Consider the following 18,544-nt stretch of genomic DNA (forward strand, 5'->3'; position numbering starts at 1 on the left):
ATCAGCGGCGCCCCTACAGGTCTCACAGTCGCCTCTCTTTCGAATGCAGAGCGCCCCCTTACGCATGCAATGCAGATTGCAGGTAGACGGTAGTTCCAGGCCCAGCAGCACGGCCGCTTTTCCTGTGGGTCCGCAGGTGTCTGTTGAGATTTGCTAGCCTGGCAAATAGTGCCACGCAGATGGAGCAGCCGTTCGGCCTCTCTCCCGTGTGGGTAGGTACGCATGTGTGCGGTATGAAGGGTCGATTGCCTAACAAAACGTGCCGTACAGATGGAGCAGTCGTAACGTCGCTCCCCGGTCAGTCCGCACGCGTCTGGTCAGGTGTGACCATTCAGTGAACAAGGCCTGGTTATGTGAGCAGCCGTACGGGCCCTCCTCCGTGTGGGAACGCATATGTACCTATGTTGAGGGCTGGCCGTTCAGTGAACCGTGCCTTCACATGGAGCAGCCGTACAGCCATTCCCGTGTGGGTCCGCAAACACGAAACAACACTTCAAAAGCCGAAACATTATCAACACGCGTTTATTCGGCCATGACAATATTTGAACTTTTAGTCGTGCATAAACAAAACACTGCAGCACATAAAAAAGTAGGTATTGGTTCATACACATATGTCCTGATGAAAACTCAGTACATTCCTCTATCTAGCCATGCTACTTTCATTTCACTCTTTGGCGGCACGTAATCTGCCGAAAGAGACAAGACCAGAAACATAGCAGTGACGCCTGTAGATACAGAAAGCACATATCTAAGAGTAGCTGCGTTTACATAGGATGAACAGAGACCTGTAAGATTTAAACGACATGCCGACATACATTTGACCCGCGACTTGTCGACAAAGGCTGTGAAGAAAATAGGAAATACTGCAAATACTGGAGTGATTTGAAGCCACAAAAAGAGGCACTATCTAAATATAACTGGATATTCTCCACAAATCATAGCGCTACAGCGCTTAAAAAACGACACTTCTTATCTAACACTAAGCGAACAGTTTCAGCACAACGACCAGGGCCTATTTTAACATGTTAACTGGGGGGGCAAATGCCCCCGCACTCAACAGAATTGCCCCCCCCCCCCCGGTCGTCGAGATGTGCCCACTATAAAAATGGGCATAAAGGAACACGGTGACAAACATACACTGTGACTTGTTTTGCAATGGATGTCAAATGAGTCAGTCTGCAAGTAATGACCAGTGGTGGATCCAATGGTGGGTCATATGGGTTATGACCCCCGCCCCCTTTGGCCCGGGGACACCACAGGCCTGCCTGGGGCACCACCGGCCTGTTAGGGGCACCACAGACCTGTTGGGAGCACCATCGACCTAGGAAGAGCACCATAGGTCTGCCAGGGGCACCACAGACCTGCCAGAGGCCCCACCGGCCTCGCAGGGGCGCCACCTTGGGCCTGTCAGGGATACCACCACAGGCCCGCCAGGGGCACCACAGGCATGCCAGAGGCACCACAGGCCTAGCAAGGGCACCACGGACCTGTCAGCGACACCACGGGCCTGTCGGGGGCACCTCAAGCTTGTCAGGGCCAAGGGACACCACAGGCCTGTCAGGGGAACCAGAGGCCTAGCAGGGACACCACATGCCTGGCAGGGGCACCACCGGCCTCGCAGGGACATCTTGGGCCTGTAAGTGGCACCACGTGCCTGTCGGGGACACTCCAGGCTTGTCAGGAGCACCACAGTCCTCTCAGGGCCCAGGGGCACCAGCGGCCTAGCAGAGGCACCACCGGCCTAGCACTAGCAGAGACACCAACGGCCTCGCAAGGGCATCATGGGCCTGTCAGGGGCACCACGGGCCTGTCGTTGGAACTTCAGGCTTGTCAGGGGCACCCACAGTTCTTTCAGATGCACCGGCGGCCTAGCACCATGGCACCATGTTTGGCCGGGATTGCGATTCGGCGCATGTCGCCTCGCATTAGCCGCTCGTTTGCAGTCTTTTCGTGGTTTCAAACGTTCAAACATGGGATATGATGTTGCTCCCATGCATTAGGGTGGGTGTCAAGGTCACCGGAAGGTCAGGTCAGGTCATTTACCTTTGATGACCCCGGTTCACATTTTCGAGTTCTATAAGATTCTAGGCTAGTTTTTGGAGCTAAATTCGAATTTAGCAACCATTTGACCGTTTGCGAAGTAGTTTTGGTGCCTTCGTAACATGTTACGAGGCTGTCAGAGGCGGTTGCCACCTACTACGAACACCCGGCAAAACCCTTACTGGTTGACCTGACCTGACCTGACCCGACCTGGCCTAAATGCATGAAGACATCTATAATCATATCTAACATGATATTCGTGATCATCACCCCGAAAAAACATAGCAGCCACCCTTTACGATGCTCTAACAGGTCTCGATTTTCCCGACTTTTGGGTCATTGACCTGACCTGGAAGGTCAAGTGATGACGACCTAGGACCTTAACACTCGCCGGCACAGGCCATTTTGCGTCCTTCGACGGCACAAGGGAGGGTTGGTACGACCCCCCCTCGCGTTTGGCCCCTGATCGAGCTATAGAGCTTCGCGGAAAAAACGAGCGTGCTGCCCGTCACGAGAGGAAGCCGATGATATCCAATTTTAATGTCCTAGGTCATCGGGTGACCTTCCAGGTCAGGTCAATGACCCGAAAATCGGGAAAATCGGGACCTGTTAGAACGTCGTAAAGTGTGGCTGCTATGGGGTTTTTCGGGGTGCTGATCCGAATGATATCATGTGAGTTTTGATCACAGATGATGTCTTCATGCATTTAGTCCAGGTCGGGTCAGGTCAGGTCAGGTCAACCAGTAGGGGTCCTGCCGGGTATTCCTAGTATGGTGTCAACCGCCTCTGACAGCTTCGTAACATGTTACAAAGGCACTAAAACTAGGCTTCGTAAATGTTCATCGGGTTGCTAAATTCGAATTCAGCTCCAATAACTGGCCTAGAAACATGTAAAACTCGAAAAAGTGAACCGAGGTCATCAAAGGTCACTGACCTGACCTGACCTTCAGGTGACCTTGACATCCACCCTAATGCATGGGAGCAACATCAAATCACATGTTTGAACGTTTAAAAGCACGAAAAGCTTGCAAAAGCGCGGCTAATGCGAGTCGACATACGCCGAATCGTGATTCCGGCCAAACATGGTCTCGGAAAGTAGGTCACAGGTCAAAGGTCATTTGGGTCAGGGTCATGAAATTTTCAGGGTAGGTGTAAAATTGATAAATGCGAGGGTACTGAAAGTTTCGTTGCAATCGGCAGCTTTTTACGCGAGTTATTCGCGAAAAAACCTTAGGGGGGTTGCATCACCCCCCCCCCCCCTGTGTCGGCGAGGGTCGGCGAGGGTTAAAATTGGGTATCATCGGCTTCCTTTCATCACGGGCAACACGGTCGTTTTTTCCACGAAGCTCTAGCTCGAGCAGGGTCGAAACGGCAAGGGGGAAGGTCCAACGGACCCCCCCCCCCCCATTTACGTTCGCAGCTGGAAAATACCAATACGGGCGAGGGTTGATGGATTATTAGAGACAATTTTCCAGGTTGCCCCCCCAGTCAAATTCCCTTAAAATAGGCTCTGACAACGACTGAATCATCCTTAGTAACAATGAAGAAGCCAGACGTGACACCGGTAGCCACGACGCTCATAAACGAGAATCACAAATTAAACACTAAAATCAAACGTACGGCGGCCACTCATGCATTTCAAGGACAAGTCTCAGCGTTGTACTTCGCCAATCCATCCATTTGCCGCATCGGTCATACCAGTGTATTACATAATTCCCAAAACTGTGTACCAGTTTCAAGTGACTTTCTATGTGCCGAACTAATGAACCGTTAAATAGTAGTTGCAGCAGTACAGCCGCTCTTCGCGTGGGTCTGCATGTGTTTGGTGAGACTTCCTCGTTGAGCAAACCGGGCCTGGCAATGTGAACAGGCGTACGGCCGCTCCCCCGTGTGGGTCCGCATGTGTTTGCTGAGATTTCCCCGTAGAGCAAAACGGGCCTGGCAATGTGAACAGCAGTACGGCCGCTCCCCCGTGTGGGTCCGCATGTGTTTGCTGAGATTTCCCCGTAGAGCAAACCGGGCCTGGCAACGTGAGCAGCCGTACGGCCGCTCCCCCGTGTGGGTCCGCATGTGTATATTGAGGGTTGACCGACGAGTGAACCGTGAAAGACACACAGAGCAACTGAAAGGCCGCTCTCCGCTGTGAGTCAGCATGTGCGTATTGAGGTGCGATCGTCGAGTGAAGCGTGCCTTGCAGATGGAGCAGCAGTGCGGCTGTTCACAAAATGCAGCAGCAGCAGTGTGGGTCCGCATGTGTTTATTAAAACCTGATCGGTCAGTGAACCGTGCCGTGCAAATAGAGCAGCAGTACGGCCTCTCCCCCGTGTGGGTCCGCATGTGTGTGATGAGGTATGACCGTTGAGTGAACCGTGCCTTGCAGATGGAGCAGCCATATGGCCGCTCCCCAGTGTGAGTGCGCATATGTTTGATGAGGTTTGACCGCGTAGTGAACCGTGCAGTGCAGATGGAGCAGCCGTGTGGCCGCTCCCCCGTGTGGGTCCGCATGTGGGTGTTGAGAGTTGACCGTCGAGTGAACCGCGCCATACAGATGGAGCAGCCGTACGGCTGCACTCCAGTGTGAGTCAGCATGTGTGCCGTGAGGTGTGACCGTTGAGTGAACCGTGCCGTACAGACATCACAGCGGTGCGGCCGTTCCCCAGCGTGAGTCCTTTGGTGGTGTTTCATGTTTGTGGACCTGTTGGTCGAGTACTGACACCACTCGCACTTGAATCTGCCGTTCCTGTCGATGTGGCCGTGACTTGTCTTCACATGTCCATCCAGATAATGTTGTCCCAGACATCGGAAGTCGAAGTGGGGACATTGGACCGAGCCACTGATGCCTGAAGAATACACAGAAGAAAGATCATTAACCAAGTTCCGTGCACAAAGCAGGCAGCACACGCACCGAAACAACAACGACGCCCAGAGATGACCCACGCAGCGGGTCGTTTCCAGATCACCTTGATGAGTGCTGTGGACAGTGAACGGCAATGTTGACGGGACAAGCCATCAGCGCCCATGAGTTGATCCGTTTATTGTTAAAAATACAGCCTTCAGAAACGGAGCGCTGAGCTCGTAGTACCTACGGAATATTCACTTGCCCATTATTAACCCGCGCCCCGTAGGGGGAGGGGGTCGAAACAGCCCCCTGTCCATTTCTAAGAACAAGCACTGACTCGAGGGTACGATCCGTCAAAATCCGTTGTAAAGGCACCACGATTTCGCGGCCTGTTCAAAAGCTAGTCAAAATCACGGAAAGTTAAGATATCTCTCAATCTGAATTGTTTCATGTTCGGTGTAATAGATCACCAGCCACCGGCAAGAACTTAACTCTGCAGATTCAACGTTCGTTTGCATTCGTATAAGTTCGTTCGTTCAGGTTCGTTCGTTCAAGGTCGTTCGTTCAAGTTCGTCAAATGTTCTCTCATAATAACTCAAGCTTCGCGCCGCTCACCCCTCACTGTCCTTTGGGGATTTTGTAAACGGACGCAAAAGCAGAAAACATAAAAATGACAAAAAAAGCTATATTGAACACTAGAAAAATAACCATCTCTGGCCAACGTAACAACATTTAACCTTGGCCCCAGTGGGGGGGGGGGCATATGTTACCACCCTGCCGCTTTTTTTGCGTGTGAATAAAAACCGCGGCGTGTAGCGCCGCGCCGCTTGGAGCAGCTTTTGGTACATCAATTTTGGACAATGTGTGATATTTTTGACCCCAGGTCATGTCAGGTCAGGCCACCAGGTCAAGTTAACTGAATAAGCCTAAAAAAAGTTTGCAATCATGTCCAGCCTGCATGGTGTTTGTCAGAGAGGTTTCAAACTTGGTTGATTGCATGATGTTATGGGCGCCTATAATTTGTATACCTCCGAATTTTTTATATCCGTGACCTAAGGTCAGGTCAGTGGCGTGACCTTTCAATTATAAGTCAATGGAGAAAAACGAAAATGCCTCTAGATCCGTATGTACACTCGCCTACTAATTGTGATGTTCGCCCCCCCCCCCCCCCCCGACGGCCCAGCGTTTGACTGGAACGGTATACTGCGCCGCCTCACACCCAGGTTCAGCGGTACAGTATATCACTCTGGCCTCAACGGTAGACTGCGCCGCCTCACACCCAGGTGCAGCGGTACAGTATATCACTCTGGCCTCAACGGTAGACTGCGCCGCCTCACACCCAGGTTTAGCGGTACAGTATATCCCTCTGGCCTCACGCTCGGCACAGACGCGTTGGGCTGGGTCAGGGACGCGCCGCGCTGCGCTGACCGCCTTACCACTCAATACTCCCCAGTAAACATGCCGACGTCGGCCGACGTCGGGGTGACGTCGGCAACTCGGCATCGGCATGCCGACGTCGGCCCGACGTCGGTCCAACCTCGGCACGACGTCGGCTGGATGTCGGATATGCCCGCATGTACCGACGTCCAGCTAAGGTCCAGCCGACGTCGGACCGAGATCAATTGCTGAGGTCCAGCCGACGTCGGGGCGACGTCGGACCGACCTCGGACGCTGTTTTGACCGTTAAAATAATATAAAATGCATGTTTCATGTTTCATAAAGAGCTTCTGTAGGTATTCAAAATATCCTCAGGAAACTCAAATCTTCCTCCACGCCGCAACCCCCTGATCCGGACTGGATGGGAAACTTTATCCCATTTGGGATTGCCCGTAAGCCGAGCTCGCCCGTAGCCGGGTGCGGTGAGTGCTCGGGGGCTGCTCGGCCTATCCTTTGGTCAGGCTCAGCCCCGGCAACTCACCGGGGCCGGGCCCAGTTCATATAGAAAGGCCAGTCGGCAAGTGTCACTTTGCCAAAGTGCCACTTATCAAAGGGACACTTTGGGAAACGTTGGTGCAGGTGTGTAAGAGTGGCTATATGAATCCATTGTGGGGTCGCCCTTTCCAATAAGTGTCACGTAACAGCAATGGGACCAGGGACTCTATATGAACTGGACCCAGGGTGCTCGCCAAGAAGACCAATGTCTCCATCCTATCATCCTTCCGGCTCTGAAATGGTCTTGTCAGACCGAAAGGGCATAACCCAACAAAACAAACTGATTTCGCTATCTGGCTGCGTGGTGTAGTGGTTAGCGCACTAACCTCGCGTTCGAATGACACGGGGTTCGAATCCCATCGCCGGCTGATGCTTTTGGCGTGTTGTCCCAGTAAACATGCCGACGTCGGCGACTGGGGGGCTCGAATCCCGCCGCCGGTTGATATTTTTGGCGCGTTGTCCCAATAAACATGCTGACGTCGGCCCCGTCGGTCCAACGACAAACGATCTCGTCAATCTCGGCAAACGACCTCGGCCCGACGTCGGCTCGACGTCGGCTGGACTTCGGCTGGACGTCGGAACATGCGGGCATATCCGACGTCCGGCCGATTTCGGGCCGAGGTTGAACCGACGCTGGGCCGACGTCGGCATGTTTACTGGGTCAATATTACGGAGCGAGCGAAGCGAGCGGAGTCTTTCCTTAGATTAAAGGTAGTGTGCCACCTTTGAAAGATTTCCCATTTTATTTTTCCTAGGATAAGAAGCTTCTGTTTTTACCTAATATCGCAAAAAAAAATCAAAAATGGGCCTGGAATAGTGCCTTTTTCGCCTAAAAGTTTTTCGGTTTTTAGATATGTATAACAACTGTAGTGGGCTCACCTGCAAACAGGCGTCGGGCAACAATCGCGAATGCGGCGCACTTGTGACAATAAGCAAAGGTCATTATAGTGTTACGACCATACGACGTACGGGAATGAGTTATCAGCTGTCTAATCGTAGACAACACAATGACGAGCCTTAAACTGTAAGCCCGTATTGGTATTGTTTCTTTTATTTGGCTGTCGAACATTATTTATAGTTTGAAATATGATTTTATGTAAAATAATTGATATGAAAAAGCCGTCTTATAAGTTATGACCCCATTTCACCACACGCAAGTGGCAGAAATGACAATGATCAGCTGACGCATTTTTCTTGGCCGAAGTCAGAGCGCGCGGCCCGACGCACCACGCGTATTTGGAAATTCCGACCTCGACGAGCATCAGAAGCCACCTAACAGGCGTGTTCGAAACCGCAGGAGATGATGATGAACGGGTTTATCGAAACTTGATTGGATGAGCATATCGGTAATAGCGATTTCAGTGTGTGCATTTATTGTTCATAGTGGTGTGAAATGTGGTTGGGGTACGACCGACAACCCGTCGGGGCGAATTTCGCACTGGGGTACACAAAATTTGAAGAATTTAAGACGTTTCCATGAGTTTTGAAGGTATGGATAAGTTCTAAAAATCCGGTTCTCCTTATCTGGGCCATTAACTCCATACGGTCCAAGAAAGCTGGCACACTACCTTTAACGGAAATTTCTGAGTATGAGCGGCCGGCCGAGGTCACGATTTTGCGACGCTTATCTCAGCAACCACCACTTGCACGCGGTAATTTTTGAATTTTTGTAGGGTAGCTTCATTCCTTCTACCATATATTGGACTATTTCCGATGCATGTGGGTGACCCCCCATGCACGTGCCACGTGCAAAACGAAGAGGTGTCACTTTTGTAATTGTTGCAATATCTCGGTAACTACTTGGCCGATTGCGCTGAAAGCTGGCATGTAGGTAGGCACCCACTAGGCAATGCATATCCATGTGCCAGAGTTGGGGTGCTGCTGCACGTGCGCACGTGCAGGGGTCGATTCCAGATCTTGAGAACAGCTGGACCGATGGCGCTCAAATTTGGTACATGGTTAGGAACCGTAGGGTGCCGTAGGGTGCCGTGCAAAAGTCAGTTGGGACTCATTTTGCACGTGCGCACGTGCAGGGTGCCGCTTCCAGATCTCGAGAACGGCTGGGCCGTCGGCCGATTGTGCTCAAATTTGGCACATCGCTAGAGACCGGTTAGTAGGGTGCCGTGCACAAGTCAGTTGGAGGTACCCCCTCGAAATTTCGCACGTGCAAGGCTCACCCTCTCGCTCGCTCCGTTAGACGCCCCAAAAGGCGTTATACTGGTAATCAAGGTATTTGAGGAGTCCATAGATCGACAGTTTTTACGTTCTTGTAGGAAGTTAATGACAGGCCTGATAAGTCCTAGTCGGTGGGATGGGCATCGATAAGTCCTCGGAGTCGACGGGCTCCCCCGTAAAAGTCAGGCCGAGATGTGGTGACCAGACATGTGCATGGATCCGAGTGATGGATCTATGATCCCAGTGGATCTCGAAACAAAGTACAGGTTGGGATCTATGATCCCACCGGATACGGCGTGAAAAATACATCTTGGATCTATGATCTCATATGATCTGACGATAAATTACGAACATGGATCTATGATCTGAGTGGATCCCACCATGTACCACATTTGAAACCATTGTTTAAAGGGTTTCTATGCCAATAAGTGACACAAAACTATGGATTATGACGTGCGATCACATAAAATCACTAAAACAGAACGTTTGTGAGTTGAAACAAGTGCTTTTTTGGGATATATGTGTTGACAAAAAATAAGTGAGGATCTATGATCTCACTGGATCTCAAGCAAAAAATGAGACTCGGATCTGTGATCCCTACGGATCTCTCGATAAATTACAGAGCTGGATCTATGATCCCGTCGGATCCGAGATCAGGATCCGTGGGATCAGATCCCAGATCCATTTTCTCGGATCCATACACATGTCTGGTGGTGACGTCGAGTGTCGTGGTGCTGTGTTGGTGCAGCGTGTGTTGTGGTGTTAGTGGTAACTCGGCAGGCCGACGGGCCCTAAATTGAGGAAGGCCCGTGATGGGACAGCATGGTAGCCTCCGATGAGTTTTTATTTAGCTTGTTAGATGGCGGATAGCAGACAGAAGACGACACTTAGACATAGCCATAAGCCATGAGCGTTTATTAGAATTCTTCCACGTGGCGGCTATTACGAATTCGGTCGAGTGGTTTACAGAAAACGCACAAATGCACAAATTAAAACAATCCTCAATCAACTTTTAATTCTTGTAGTGCTCTTTGTATGTAAGGCATGTAGGTGATTGGTAAATTCCTTTTTAATGACCTCCTTACAAATTATTTATGTTTTTGATGTATTTAGCTTGATACAAATTTGTCTGTGTTTAAACTGATATGTGATCAAGGCCCGTGGCCGAAAATTTGTATCAAGCTAAATACATCAAAAACATAAATAATTTGTAAGGAGGTCATTAAAAAGGAATTTACCAATCCTCAATCAAATATACATGATTAAACGTGTTGTACAAGTTGAGTATAAAAAGACTGGGAATATATTTAAAAGCGACATGAACGACACGTTTCAAACACTAAAATACAACAGCGTTTTAAAATACAACCAAATGCATCATCATCTTGCGCCCATCCCCCTAGTGCCTAATGTGTGCGGCTTGCGCTCCACGCCGCCGCGGCCCTATAAGCGAACTGCCGCTGGGTTGTGGAGAGCCTGCACTTTGGGAGGTCGAGCATACCCGATAAAACTGCGCGGAGTTGCGAGATGACACTATTGAACGGTGGACGAACATGTCTGATAGGGCCTGGGGGCACTGACCGTCGTTCAGGGCCCTCTGCACGTGAACATGGTCATGGCGGTGCACCAGTTCCTCAACAGTCTCCCTGCCTGTTGCTCCCCGCGCATTTACCGTTCTTTTTCAGATGGGCCATGAGAGGGGGTTTATGGGTGAAGCCCGCACCACAAATTCCACATTTGTAGGGTTGTTCGCCAGTGTGCCGGCGCTGATGCGTTGATAGCACATCCTGGCGGGAGAAGCCCTGTCCACATGTCTCACAGGTGTAAGGCTTTTCCCCGGTGTGAATTCTCATGTGTTTCTGGAGCGTAGTGCGCCTGGCAAACTGCATGTCACATAGCTCACACTTGTGAGGCCTCTCCTGAGTGTGCGTCATGTAATGTTTCGTCAGATCACCTTTAAGCGCGAATGTTTTAAAACATTCGCCACATCTGAATGGCTTTTCACCCATGTGACACTTAATGTGTCTTTTCAAGGCAATCGGCGCAGCGAAGCCTTTTCCACATAAATCGCAAACATGCCTCAGTTTCAGGTCTTTCGTTTTAGGTTTGACATCTCCGAAATGAACTTCTCGAATATGTCTCAAAAGAACATCTCTCCTTTTGTACGCCCTTTCACACAAACTGCATTTGTGTGACGCTTTATCTGAATGCGTCGCCAAGTGCGTTTTAAGTCCTCTAGCGTACTTATAGCAGTTTCCGCATTTTTTACACCGGTGTGGTCCAGACCTGGGCGCCCCGTCCTCTCCGTCTCCGGACTCATCAGTACCAGACCCGGGCGCCCCGTCCTCTTCGTCTCCGGACTCATCAGTACCAGACCCGGGCGCCCCGTCCTCTCCGTCTCCGGACTCATCAGTACCAGACCCGGGCGCCCCGTCCTCTCCGTCTCCGGACTCATCAGTACCAGACCCGGGCGCCCCGTCCTCTTCGTCTCCGGACTCATCAGTACCAGACCCGGGCGCCCCGTCCTCTCCGTCTCCGGACTCATCAGTACCAGACCCGGGCGCCCCGTCCTCTCCGTCTCCGGACTCATCAGTACCAGACCCGGGCGCCCCGTCCTCTTCGTCTCCGGACTCATCAGTACCAGACCCGGGCGCCCCGTCCTCTTCGTCTCCGGACTCATCAGTACCAGACCCGGGCGCCCCGTCCTCTCCGTCTCCGGACTCATCAGTACCAGACCCGGGCGCCCCGTCCTCTCCGTCTCCGGACTCATCAGTACCAGACCCGGGCGCCCCGTCCTCTCCGTCTCCGGACTCATCAGTACCAGACCCGGGCGCCCCGTCCTCTCCGTCTCCGGACTCATCAGTACCAGACCCGGGCGCCCCGTCCTCTCCGTCTCCGGACTCATCAGTACCAGACCCGGGCGCCCCGTCCTCTTCGTCTCCGGACTCATCAGTAACTCGGCTGGCGCTAACACCATCCGACACAGTCGAAGCGTGGGACCGCCGCTGTTGCCCGGAACTGTCCAGTGACGGTTTGCTGTCCTGGTATGTGCGCCGCACATTCCGGCATTCGTCCTGCTCCGTGTTTTCGGCGCCCGTGTCGCTACCGCTGTGGTCGGAGGAGACATCCAGACGTCTGGAATGGCCGTCGAGGTGGCTCTGGAACTCGGCCAGGCCGTGCAGCGCCAGTCCGCAGAGGTCGCACCGGTGTGGCGGAGCCTGGTCACCGGCAGACGGGTGCGGAGCCTGGTCACCGGCAGACGGGTGCGGAGGCTGGTCACCGGCAGACGGGTGCGGAGCCTGGTCACCGGCGGACGGGTGCGGAGCCTGGTCACCGGCAGACGGGTGCGTCGACGTGCCCGCTCCGGTCAGTGCTGCGCCCTCAGAGCGTCCACATGTGCCCAGATCTGGCACATCATCAGCAAACTCCTGAGCCGTGTCCCTTGCAAGAGACGTGCCTGAAATGTGAATAGTACATACTGAGTTATCTGGACCCTGTGTGGTTTACCGTAAGCGACAGTGTCGGCAGTGAACTCACTCTGAATAAAAAAAGATAGATAGGGGAGACTGGGGACAAGTGGGCTATGATTTTTACATCAACTTTGGAAAATCGTAAAAAAAATATTCCGGAATTACGGGATGGAAAGCATGGCTTCGCATGCTTTCAAGTTTCCATTCGGATATATTCACATTGGGGAGGGACTGAAAATAAAAGTTGTCCCGATGTGTGTGCATGTGCGTGTGTCTTTGTGTGTTGAAGCATTTCGGCATCTGGAGCCCAAATGGTTGCGCCGATCGAGACGTGGAGCGAGACTACCCAAATGGGTAGGCCACCGTTCGACACACCGATCCGGGGAAACGACGGTGGTGCCGGTCCCGTGTCAATTCGCACACCGTGGCACGTGCCATGACGGCGACACTGCAATTTTCGGGGCTAAAGGCCAAACGGCCGACGGCACAGGTTGTAAACTCGCAGGGCACATGCAGCCCACCTTGAACCGTGGTCCGTTAAGGTTTCCGTCTCTGAGGGGTGCACACCGCCCGTGCCAGAAGCGATAACATTTTTTGCCAAGAGATCCTCTGGTCTGGATAAATTAAAAATAAAAAATAAAAAAAATAAATAAAAAATAAAAAATAAAAATAAATTACCGCAAAACGCTACCTTATTCTTACTGAAACCTCCCTTGTTCTTACCACAAGTGCCCTTTTCTAGTTGAAGTTTGTCATCTGAAGACATTTTTGCAAAAAATTGTAGCACTTCTAATGCAATGATTGAATTATACCAATCAAATTGTGGTCTGGCAAATTTAAAACGCCATTACCTTCTCCTTGCACCATTACAATGCATCATGTCCCATTATAGTGTCGTGGTCCTTGGCGTGTGAGACGTGCGACTAGCTTCATTTTTTTTGTGGATTTCTTTTGGTGTAGCTTCCTTTCCGCAGTTAAAGCATGTATGATGACATCTGGCGACATAACTAAAAATGATCTTCTGGGGAAAAGGGAGGCTGTGGGGTAAAAAGGGAGGTTGTGGGAAAAAACGGAGGCTGTGGAGAATAAAGGGAGGTAAGTGTAAAAGAAGGGAGATCTCAATAAGGGGATATTTTGTCAACAAAAAGGGATATTTAAGTCATAAAAAGGAAGGTGAAGAATTATTCCCCTTTTTTGACCGGGGATCCTCTGGCCTTGGTACAGTTTGAGCTAGCGACATCAAATTTGGTTCGTTGGTAGAGGAGCTTGACGAGCGCTTCACGGTGACGTACACATGAACGTCGTAGGGTGCACGGTGCAAGTGCAAGCAGTTTTGGCACCGCTACGAAGTGCAAGGCCTGTAGGCCAATTGTTTGAACCGATTTGTCTGAAAGTTGCCACTCATAATCAGTAGGCATGCACATTAGGGTGACCCGTTTTTCCAAAAATATTAAAAAGTTAATGTTTCCGCCCCTGATTCGACGTGTCTGGTCGAGCTGAGCACAAAAATACTGTTTTTATTTCAAATTCGAAATTTGAAAACGGGCCCCAAACCAAAAAGGATAAGAAAATGACAGATTTTCGTGAAATTTGCACTTCTGGAGACAACAATATATTGTTAGTGATCGGGGAGCATATCGCAAGAGCCTAAAGCCCTTGTTACACTGCCGAATTTTGGTACACGAATGTGCACGAATATGCAAGTCATCCTATGTCGCGGACCGATTCGGGATCTTTCTTCCATGGTCTTGGCATTTCGCAGACCAGTCGGTGTCCACCGCGCGACTTTTACGGTTCGTCACGACCGCCACGAATATTTCATGAAAAATGAAAATTTCGTGGCCGTTCGCCGAATTTATAATAAACGAACATGATCGCCAAACAGTCGCCGAGTCGCCGCCGACATGTCGCTGCGTGCGTCGACTTGTTGCCAAGGTATCGCCGACTATTCGCAACAGATTCGCCATTCATTCGCGATGTTCGCCGAATCATGGATCAGCTTCGACCCGCGCACGTTTAGGGGGCCCCCCCCCCAACCGTTTTCTGCAAAACGGGCTCTGTCGGCGAACTGTTCGCCTCTGTCGGTAAACTGTTCGCCGATTTCCTACACGACGTGATTCGGCGACAGGGTCGTGGCCAAAATTCGGCAGTGTAACACGGCCTTAATATAAGACAAGACACTAATTCCGCTCTCACACAGCGTGTTTCGCGCCTCTACTTCCATTTCCACGGTCTCTGTTGAAGATCTTCCGAGTGCACTCTGACACCCGCCCGGCCTTAGTTCCAAATCCTCACAACAGATGGTAGCACGGTCGATAGCAGTTCCCGCGCCCCGCTGGGGGGGGGGGGCAGATTCTGCCCCCCCCCTCCCGGATTTTCGTGATAACTCCAAAACCGTTGCAGATATTGTCACGAAATTCGGGGTACCTTATGCTACATCAATTTGACATGGACTGTGCAAGTTTCATCATAATCCCTTTGAAATTTTTTGAAAAAATGGCGTTTTTGTGGCGTCACTACATGCCATTTCTGGTCAAGATTGTCTAAATGTTTATACTGGGTGGCCCAGAAAAAAACGTTCCCAACTTTAAATCAATATTTCTCAGAAAGTGATAAAGATACAACATTGAAACTTCGAATAGTCAATGCGGCACGCATTTTCAGTAAATGGTGTGATTTTCATGGTGTTCGGTAAATAACTTTTTAAACGGTTCGTGTTTCAAGCATGCCATGTAAAAATTACTTTTTTGCTCCGATGTTTACTAAAAAATGTGAGTGAACGGGTCACTTTCACCCCGCGGCACCGCGGCCTAGAGCCATGACTTCTACTGGCAGCTAGTCTCATTGATGGTTCGGGTCTCAGGATGACACATTCCCTCAGGCAACCACGATGGCTCTGTGCCAGCGGCATCGGAAGAAGTTTCCAGTTTTCTAACCATCTTGTGGCTCAAATGCTTTCCTGACTGACATTCCTGGGAAAAGGTAGCTTTTCAACCATATTGTTTTGGCATCTGCTGGCAATGTTGTTTTTCATAAGCTATTCTGTGGTCTTCTGGCACAGGAACCAGTCTGCTTTAGTTTGTTTTCCTTATCCGGCCGATTTACTGTTTGATCTACTGAAAGGAGGGTAATCAGCAGTAATCCATGCATCGTGCCACTCCTGCTCGAAACATGATTTGGTGTTGAAACGAATGACATCCATGAGCACCATTTTGGCTCAGTATTTGAATATTTGGCACCTAAGTGATACAAAAATATTTAAAATAAGAACATACGTGTTGGTTTCATTTACGTGCTCTATTTTTTATTCTTTTTTATAACATGGGACGTCTAACCCAATCATCACCATCGTTTCACATCGGCAAAAGAAGCAAAAAAGTCTTGCTTAATTCAACTCAAGATTGCCAGCTTGAAAATGATGGTATAGTGTTATAATTTGGCACACCAATGCGCAAAGAAATGACGCAAACTTGATGAAAATTTTGGCTCGCTATTTGTACTCGTATTTGATATACAGGCCTCTAAAGTTCGCAACGTTTTTTTCTGGGCCACCCGGTATATTCACCAAAAATACATAATTGCAGCAAATCGCCCAAAAAAAGCCACCAAATACGTAAAATAAGAGTTTTTGGCTCCATATTTTAAAAAAAAACTGTCTTTTAGAAAAAAACCTATAAAAACCAATTTTTTTTGAATTTTCAAAAAACGGAACACATCATATGAAAACCAGTATTTACTATGCTCATACAAAATTTGGAGGCAATCCGTCAATTTTTGGTCACAGAATGGCCAAAAAACCGCCAAAATAACACATGACAAAATTTTTGATTGCAAATTTTGGAAGTTTTAGACCACCTACGACAACGAAAATACCACCGTTGGATTCGCCGTCAAAAACTGAATTAGATAAACACCAATTTTGTTTGAAAAGACCAATTTCGAAATTTGACCTAGTTTGACCTGACTTGACCTGAACTCCGTCCAATTGTGATCCAAATCATTTAGTGAGTATCGCCATTGCATTCTATGGGCAAAATGACCCATAAAACATGTGTCGCACATAGCCCGTTCAGTGGCTACTTTGTGATGACCTTTATTGACCTGACCTGACCTTGACCTTGAACTTTCCATGGCGTTTTAAGTAAAGCACATCGTATCACTACCCTAAGGATGCGTTCTGGGTGAGCGCCGTCAATCGCCTCTTCACCAACTGGGCTCAGACGCCAACGCTGTGAAAACCTGTTATTATTACCTTTGACCTGACTTTTGACCTATTTAAGCAAAATTTTTGGTGCTCTTCAGATCGGTCTCGTTGAGTCCTTTCGTTGGCCGCTTTCCCCGTCTCTCTACGACCTTCCGTTCGGAAGTTAGGCGGGGGGGGGGGGGGGCAGAATCGGCCCCCCAGCGGGGCGCGGGTTAATAAAGGGACTTTTTAAGTGAAACCTGGGTTTCATAGTCACTTTGGTATGGAAATTGGTAAATATTCCCTGTTATTAACCATCTGTGACACATGCTACCACATGTTCTTGCGACATATGAGTATATATTACAATTTATTTGACATCACATACCTACAACTAGAATGGGCGATCTGAAGAGGTGGCACAAATGAAACGAAACACTACATAGATACTGGATTTTCTCGGCTCGCTTTCCATCGCTACATCCCAATGTTAGGTACCAGAGGCCGGTGCGATTTTTTAACAGCCGACCCATGGGTTTCAGCACCCCAGGCCACCTTGTTCAGGGTGTGACCTGCTGCTGTTAGATCCCGTTGACTTGGCCGGCCGCCTCGGCTGGGGCCTTCCCAACCCGCTCTGTTGACTGTGTGTCTGTGTAACATGGGCAGCCAAACTTCAGCAGCTGATCCATCAGTCCCTCCAGCTGCTCCGACGACAGATGCTTGGTCAGCGGCGGCTCAAAGCTCGCGGTTGGAAGTCCACCAGTCCACGATAAGCGGCGGCCGAGTTGTTCATCGCGGTGACGTCCGCTGAGCCCGACCCTTGAAGGGGACGCACACTGTCCGGGATCGGCGCCCTACTGATGTCTTTATTAAATGCTGACAGCCTCAGCTCAGACAACCGGGTTATCATCCCTCAGAAGCGCAAGCAAGACTTTCTCCTCACGTACCATTAAGACGCTGCAGCATACATACACTTGCACGGAGCACCGAGAGGTCGGCGGGCTTACAATAGCGGCACAGCTCGGCATGCCAGGATGTCGCTGTGTGAACGGCGTCGGGTTTGTACTTGACGTCCATTATAGTGGGGAATGATATGCAGACAGAGCATATACCATTATAGACAGTGTACGAGTATGCAATGTATAAGACTACGCTACACCGTACGGCGTAAAATGCCGATCTACTTTAAACCGGCACCTTGTCGACAAAATCTGCGCACATAATGCGGAATGCTGCAAATACTGGAGGGAGCCAAAGCCGTACAAAGAAGCATTATTTCAACCGGACGCTCTTAAAATGGCGCTACGGCGCTTAAAATAACGACAGTTCGACAGTCCTTCAGATGAGACACGGGTAGCCACGAAGCTCACAAACAAGAATGATAGCTATACCACCAATATAGCTATCATTCTTGGCCGGTCATGCACTTGTCGACACGTCTCACCATTGCATTCCGTCTGGAAAATCATTTACCGCATAGGTCATACCTACCTGTGTAATAACCAAAACTGTGTACCACCGAAAAGTGGCTTACTGTCTGTGTGTCAAACAACCGAGCCAGCAGTGCGGCCGCTCTTCGCGTGGGTCCGCATGTGTCTGAAGAGATATGCCCGTTGAGCGAACAGAGCCTGGCAATGTGAGCAGCTGTACGGCCGCTCCCCCGTGTGGGTCCGCACGTGTATAGTGAGGTCTGCCGGTCTAGCGAACCGTGCCATGCAGATGGAGCAGCCGTACAGCCGCTCCCCAGTGTGGGTCCGCATGTGTCTGGTAAGGTGTGACCGGTATGAGAACAGTGCCTTGCAGATAGAGCAGCCGTAGGGCCGCTCCCCTGTGTGAGTCCGCATGTGTTTGATAAGACTTGATTGCTCAGTGAACCGTGCATTGCAGATAGGGCAGCCGTGCGGC

The 18,544-nt window shown here is 50.3% G+C and overlaps 2 protein-coding genes across 8 annotated transcripts in view; both read right to left on the bottom strand.

Annotated features, from left to right (window-relative positions):
* Positions 1 to 3,561: 3,561 nt before the first annotated feature.
* Positions 3,562 to 4,819, bottom strand: LOC122389354 (oocyte zinc finger protein XlCOF19-like). Its single transcript, XM_043381285.1, has one exon. It carries the CDS (start codon positions 4,723 to 4,725, stop codon positions 3,811 to 3,813), a length of 915 nt encoding a protein of 304 aa, XP_043237220.1. The 5' UTR covers positions 4,726 to 4,819; the 3' UTR covers positions 3,562 to 3,810.
* A 5,410-nt stretch (positions 4,820 to 10,229) lies between these two features.
* Positions 10,230 to 18,544, bottom strand: part of LOC122389353 (zinc finger protein 316-like) — a 38,855-nt gene continuing 30,540 nt past the window's right edge. The window contains exons 11-12 of one of the 7 annotated variants that reach the window (XM_043381283.1): positions 12,313 to 12,443; positions 10,230 to 12,204 (exon numbers count right to left, since the gene is read on the bottom strand). In XM_043381283.1, coding sequence (XP_043237218.1) covers positions 10,621 to 12,204; positions 12,313 to 12,443 — 1,715 coding nt within the window. In that variant the 3' untranslated portion in view covers positions 10,230 to 10,620. Of the gene's footprint in view, positions 12,444 to 18,544 lie in introns of all 7 variants that reach the window. The other 6 variants (XM_043381280.1, XM_043381284.1, XM_043381282.1 and 3 more) reach the window with 6 other exon arrangements.

The sequence above is a fragment of the Amphibalanus amphitrite genome, unplaced genomic scaffold (assembly GCF_019059575.1).
Source record: "Amphibalanus amphitrite isolate SeventyFive unplaced genomic scaffold, NRLGWU_Aamphi_draft 000355F_arrow, whole genome shotgun sequence".
NCBI classification, from domain to species: Eukaryota; Metazoa; Arthropoda; class Thecostraca; order Balanomorpha; family Balanidae; genus Amphibalanus; species Amphibalanus amphitrite.